General features: G+C 44.6%; 1 protein-coding gene across 2 annotated transcripts; it reads left to right on the top strand.

Annotated features, from left to right (window-relative positions):
* Window positions 1–682: 682 nt before the first annotated feature.
* On the top strand, window positions 683–6,034 carry LOC308176780 (histamine H3 receptor-like). Of its 2 annotated transcripts, XM_080552951.1 has the most exons (3): window positions 1,155–1,470; window positions 1,542–1,708; window positions 4,047–6,034. In XM_080552951.1, the coding sequence occupies exons 1-3, from the start codon at window positions 1,215–1,217 to the stop codon at window positions 4,926–4,928; spliced, it is 1,305 nt and encodes a 434-aa protein (XP_080409077.1). In that variant the 5' UTR covers window positions 1,155–1,214; the 3' UTR covers window positions 4,929–6,034. The 2 variants fall into 2 exon arrangements, with proteins under 2 accessions (XP_080409076.1, XP_080409077.1); XM_080552950.1 differs by lacking the exon at window positions 1,542–1,708 and having other exon boundaries at window positions 683–1,470.
* The last annotated feature ends 524 nt before the right edge of the window (window positions 6,035–6,558 follow it).

Genomic DNA, 6,558 nt, shown 5'->3' with positions numbered 1-6,558 from the left:
TTAAAGAGCTCTTCTTGCTTGCCTTACCTGATGTCCAAGTGAAGTCCTCTCTTCAGAAAGCTGTTGTGATTGCTTCTAAAATTTGTTGTTTCAAACTGCAGATTTATACCAGTCTTTCACTGCTTGTATAAAAGTTTGCCACATGTGAAACAGTGGTTGAATTAAGGGAAAGTTATGTGCATCCAGTGATTGTTTTTGAGCAAATTCTGTTTTATTTTAAGTAGAAGGGGGCCATACTGAAAGGAGCAAGTCCCAAACTGCTTACAGTCACTAGGAAACTCTTGTGGAAAGAAAGGCAAAGGCTGTCAATGGCCTCATATTTTAAAGCAGATAATGATCCAATGGGCCAAATCAGGAAGGCAGCAGAAGGTTGTATCTCCTCTCTTAGATTATCCCTCACTCATGACAGACCTCAGTGTGTCCCACTCCTCCTCAGTGCTGGGTCAGTCCTCTTGCCAGAAGCTGAAAACCTCCTACCTCTTTCCCAGCTGCTCATGTGCTTTGATTTCAGGTACAGATCTGCCTCCTGAGAGAAAACTGGCAAACATCATTGTCATAACGCCCTTTGAAATATCATCTACATTTCTTGCCAGTTTTGAAAACAGAAGTCTCAGAAGTACTGCATTCCTGTCAGTGTTTGTGAAAACAAGTAGTCAGGTACAGCAGAGGCCTTCCTGATGCCCCCACAGAAGGGAAGGCTGCCGTGGAGCAGCAGGACTCGAGCTCTCCTCTGGCAGCGGCCGGCGTGATGCAGGACCTGACTGGGCTAGGCCAGCTGAACACGGGGAGCCTCCCAAACACGGCCGAAAGTGCAGATTTTCAGGGCACCCCATGGGACAGGGGGATCTGCAGCTACAGTGTAAGGCAAGAGCCGTAAAGAAGAAGGAGGCAGGTGAGGCTGCCGAGCCAGCGACAGCACAAGGGCCATCAGCGAGCCGCTCGGACAGCCCGCCGCCGCCGTGGAGCCGCCTCACACGAGGCGCTGCGGAGCGGCACCGCGGGCGGGAGCGGGCCCCTCCCGCCCCTCAGGGCGGCGGAGGTGGGCGGCTGCGGGCAGAGCCCCACGCCCCTCAGGGCTCCCCACAGCCCGCCCCGCCCGGTCCCGTCCCCCCCTTCTCCTCCCGGGGCGGTGCCAGGAGCGGCTCGGGGCGGGCGGCAGAGACGGGCAGAGCCGGGCCGGGCGGCGGCGGAGCGCAGGGAGCGCCGCGGGAGCCATGGGCCAGGAGGCGCCGTGGCTCAACCACTCGGGCAGCCCGCGGGCAGGGGGCGATGCCTGCGCGGGGGACGGGCAGCGCCCCGGGCCCTTCTCCGCCGCTGCCGCTGCGCTGCTGGCGGCGCTCATGGGGCTGCTGGTGCTGGCCACGGTGCTGGGCAATGCCCTGGTCATCCTGGCCTTCGTGGTGGACCGGAGTCTCCGCAGCCACGGCAACTTCTTCTTCCTCAACCTGGCCATCGCCGACCTGCTGGTGGGTGAGTGCCGGGGCCGGCGGGAGGGGTGTGGGGGTCGCGCTGCGGGTGTCACCGCCCAGCTCTGTCCGCAGGCGGCTTCTGCATCCCCCTCTACATCCCCTACGTGCTGACAGGCGAGTGGAGGCTCGGCCGGGGCTTGTGCAAGCTGTGGCTGGTGGTGGACTACCTGGTGTGCACTGCCTCGGTCTTCAACATCGTCCTTATCAGCTTCGACAGGTTCATCTCCGTCACCAAGGCGGTAAGGGCTGGGCAGGCTGTCCTGAGCTGCAAAGAGCTGGGGGTGGGAGAGGGGAGCCCACAGCACAGGGCTTAGGGCAGCTGCATGGACTGAGGGGGGGCTGCAGAGGCTCCAAAGCTGCCCCGTCAAGTACGGGGGGGGCTTAGGTCTGCCAGCTCCCATCCCAACTGAGCCTCAGCCACCACCGGAGAGGGGAGCTGTCCAGATACAACCTACTAGTTCTGGGAGACAGCACCTTGGGCAGGAAGGGCAGGTGCTTCTCCTATTTACAAGAGTAAGAATTACACTATTTTAGAAACTGGCACAGGTGGTATATGCTGCTGGTGAAGCTAGAAGGGCAGAGGGAACACTGTTTACTTATTTCATCCCCAGCCCCACCTTGGTTAAGGTTAAAAATGCAGTACCCGGCTGAAACAAAGCATTTCCTCAAAACACAGCAATACATCTATCGACAGCAAGGTAGCCAACTGCATCTCAGCTACAGCGTAAAGCAGAACTTTTTGCAACAGGTACCAGTGCAGACAGCGGTGCATGGCTTAAAAGTGGCGGAGTGTAAATTAACAGTAACTAACTTCCTTCAAAAGAAGGAAATGCTATTTCAATGCAACAGCCACAAAAATAGCCTTGCCTCAAGTCATGCAGCACATCAGTTATTGGAAAAGGAGTAGACTAGACTTTCCAAAGAACAAAACCTAACTTCATTTTCACTTCATAATGCCACTAAATATTTTACATAGTGCTGAAATAACACATTTTGTCTGCTCATAGGTTTCACTCTTCTACACACAGTTTGCAGCTATTCTTCAGCGCCCTGTTCCACCCACATTTCCTTAAACATGAATTTAGCTTCATTGCTCTTTATAAATCACAGTAAGGCAGTGATACCTTTTCAGTAAATAGCACAAAGAGTATACAAGAGCACTTAAACAGATTATATGCAACTTATTATTTACCAACTTTTTTTTCAGGAAGAGAGGAGAAATGAACAGATTAATTCTCAAATAGTCAACACAACATTCCTTTATTTTCTAAGTTTTGTATTAGCCATGAATTTTACTTTCGTAAGCCACACTCATGACTATACACACAGTATAAATATATAGACTGGATAGTTTCAGAAACAGAAGGGGAAACTAATAAATGAAAGAATTCAGCCACTTGGAAATGTTTCAAATTAATCTTTCATATAAAAATCTCTCCCAAAGCAAGAGTACAGAAGCTGCCTGTTGGGTTAGGGCAGTTTAAGAACATACGAACATGATTATATAAAGTTCTAAATTACTCTCTCAGTGGAAGTTTTGATCTTCCTACAAGGCTACTAATTATTTCAGTAGCAGTCTTGTCAGGCATTGCAAAATTAGACCCAATTCAGACAAACTCAGAATTCCTCGGCTGCATGGGTATTCTAACTAAAACAGCTTTGGAGATCAAGATCCACAGACTGGGGCAAGTAGGCATGAATCCTACACAGAATTCAAGTTCAAGGACTTCATATTCCAAAATATTTCTCAGAAGTCCACAAGGTTGGCCACTGTAGAGATGTGAAGACTGAACTCCAATTCATTATATGAACATTGTCCAATACACCAGGAAGTTAGAATATGGAATGTTAGATGATCTTAAGATTCTACTCAATTTTATTGCTGACATGGCTTATTGACTTAATATTACTGGCATACTTATTACTTTTTTGCATCTTAGATTCTCTGTTTTTCCTAAAGGGCAATTACCCTTCCTGTGAAGCACTTTGCAGACCACAACACTCCATCTATAAATCTTATTTGCACATAATAGTTCTGCAAGTAACTCAGAAAAGAAAGAAATTAGGGATATCAAAAAGAAAAGCTTACCCATTTATTTTTATAGGCAGTTTTCACATTAAGAAAGGGAATTAAAAGAATATCCATGCATGCTATATTCTTTTAATAAAAGTTTAAAATCATTTAATTTAAAATACATAAATGAATTCTAAAGCGCTATGTCTTTAGATAAGCTATAAACTGGTGTCACAGCTAATGCCGTAGAATACATAAGCAACTAGTGACAACCAATTCTAGAAACTGCAGTGGATATTTGCTCTGGAAAAGCCTTTGTTTTCTGGCTTGTAAGATCTGATGCACATTCTCAGAACACATCCAGTCAGTCAGTCACCTTGATAATGTTTGTTACAATGGGTATTTCACAAACACTTTTTCTGTGGTTCTCGTAAGTTTGTTATAACCCCTATCTCCAAAACAATATATCATCACTGACCCTCAAACTTGAGAGGGTCATATTCCAAGGTACCAATAGTACCTTTTGAGATACTACTAATATATGTGACTTCTGTGTTTCTCAGGTGAGTTACAGGGCACAGAAAGGCATGACCAGAAACGCAATATTGAAGATGATCATTGTATGGATTGCTGCTTTTCTTCTCTACGGTCCAGCCATTCTCAGCTGGGAGTACATTGCCCAAAAGAGCATCCTCCCTGAAGGAGAATGTCATGCAGAATTCTTCTACAACTGGTATTTCCTAATGATTGCCTCTACCATTGAATTCTTTACACCCTTCATCACCGTTACATACTTTAACTTAAGTATTTACCTCAACATTAGGAAACGCACATCCCTCAGAAATGAAAACATATCACCTGGTCAAGAGGACTGTGAAATGAGTTTCCAAGGGAAAAAAAGGGAGCACACCATATTTTTTGTAAAACCTTCTAACAGACACAAACACGAGAAGAGAGCAAGCAGCCTTTCTCCCCCCATAAAGGCTCCACGGCTCAGACTACATAAGTTTGACAATCAGTCATTAAATCTGAATGTCAATCAAGACCTTCCACCACTTCAGGTGGATGTCGAGACCAAGCCTCGTAAGAACAATTTCTATAAAACTGCAGAAAACATATGCAACATCACCAGAGTGGACATTGCTAACACTATGGCAAATAGATTTAGACTTTCCCGGGATAAAAGAGTAGCAAAGTCTTTAGCAATTATTGTCTGTGTGTTTGGTTTGTGCTGGGCACCATATACACTTTTGATGATCATCAGAGCAGCTTGTCACGGGCACTGTGTGCTACATTCACTCTATGAGACTTCATTTTGGCTTTTGTGGGTGAATTCAGCCATTAACCCTATTCTATACCCACTGTGCCACATGAGCTTTAGGAAAGCCTTTATAAAACTCCTGTGCCCAGGAAAAGCCAAAATCCATCCTCATATTTTTATGTGAAAAGAAAGGAATTTGACAGTAAGTACCTCTTGCTTTCAGTGTGAACATAAACTGGCTAATACTCACCTGCAAATATTAAGTACACTGGGTGTTTAAAGGAATACTGCTAAGTAGATACAAGCATAGATATTTAGGAATGTATAGAAATACAGTCATTCATGTAGCTGGAGAAATAAATAAGCAATGAAATCAAAGGCAATTTCTCAAAACTCTTTGGGAATTATGCCAACAGTGTAACTTCTGGTGATAGCGCACTAGCATTAGAGTGCCAAAAAGGGAATACAAAATTCATAGACCATAACTGGGGGGATCTCACTTTTAATATATTTCAAAGTATTACTAGTAAGGAATTTCATTAAGTGTTAATTTGGACCTGTTATATTTTATCCCCAGCCCCACCCTTTAAGGACCTCAGGGTGTCTTAGCTGTTAAGTGTACCATGAATTCTGGGGAGGATATTTCCCCAATCCCTACAGTACTGCCCCCCAAAGTAGGGGAACAGGTAAGATTGTGACAAATGAAACAACTAAAGAGTAGTGTTTAGGAATAGAATGGGACAAGAGGTGCCAGAACAGCCAGATTACTAGAGAAGCTGAGCAAGTATAGCAGTAAGGGAGCATTGATTTTGGTGGAAAAGGTGATTTGCTTCCACTAACATATGCATCTTCTACACAGTTTTACAGACATTTTCCTTTGCTGACAAGTCATAGCTATTGAACAGCCACTGCTGTCCGTTGCCACAGCCAAAATGCATGTTAGTACAGTTGACCTTAAAGTTCATGGACAGAATTTTGAAGTATACTTTGTCAAAACTCCAATAAAAGTAATTCAGAACTGTGGAAGTCATAACTTTGTAGCCTTATCAAATGGCACATGGAAAAAAGCACCAGTCTATAACATTTGGGTAACTGCAGCTGAAACCACAAAGCTGTTATTCAAAGGTAATTCCTGAGTTACAAGTACTAACCTTGAGAATGAAACAAACATGGTTCACAAATATTGTAAGCTAACAGAGCGTGTTCTGACTATATGAATGTATCTACATGAACATTATAATTGTGTTCTGCTATGGATGTTTTCTAACATAAAATCTGCTTTAACCTGTTCTTTTAAATGAGTGATGGTATCAACAGATACAGATCAACATAAAGATTTTTGAATAGTATTAGTTACACCACTAGCCAAGTGAGGTCATTAAATTCTCCCCATTCTTCCTCCTCCTCCTCCAAACCAGTAGAGCAATGACCTAAATGTTGTCTATTCCATAATCCTTAGGTTTCCTAGGATCATATTTGCCCATCAAAAACACATGGTGATAAAATTATCAGGCAACCCACCAAGGTCTCACTTCCTTATCCAATCAAGCCTGGACAATTTTAATAGCAGTAACCAAGTCAGGGAGTGAGGAAGTCAGTTAGGTAGCTTTAGAACACTGCGTTCAGTTAAAGTAAAGCAAAGACATTTCAACCTAGTTTTTAGCAACTGGCATTAATTAACGGACTAGATCAATCTCCACAAGAGTTACCACTGGGAACGGTTCTACCACTCAGATTTCTACAGCTTTGTCATTTAATTGCCACCTGTCTGTTTAGTACAGACCTACAACCTACAGGGATTCTGCACCACTCTC

This window comes from Anser brachyrhynchus (assembly GCF_964034855.1).
Source record: "Anser brachyrhynchus genome assembly, chromosome: 12".
NCBI lineage: Eukaryota > Metazoa > Chordata > Aves > Anseriformes > Anatidae > Anser > Anser brachyrhynchus.
The sequence above is the reverse complement of the archived record's forward strand: the minus strand, read 5'-3'. Positions and strand labels throughout refer to the sequence as shown.

Excerpts from the sequence above, each read along its gene's own strand:
- LOC308176780 (XM_080552950.1), top strand. The coding sequence starts at position 832 with ATGGGACAGGGGGATCTGCAGCTACAGTGTAAGGCAAGAGCCGTAAAG. Across the intron at positions 1,471-4,046 it reads CATCGCCGACCTGCTGGTGG|GTGAGTTACAGGGCACAGAA; the intron begins GTGAGTGCCGGG and ends TGTGTTTCTCAG.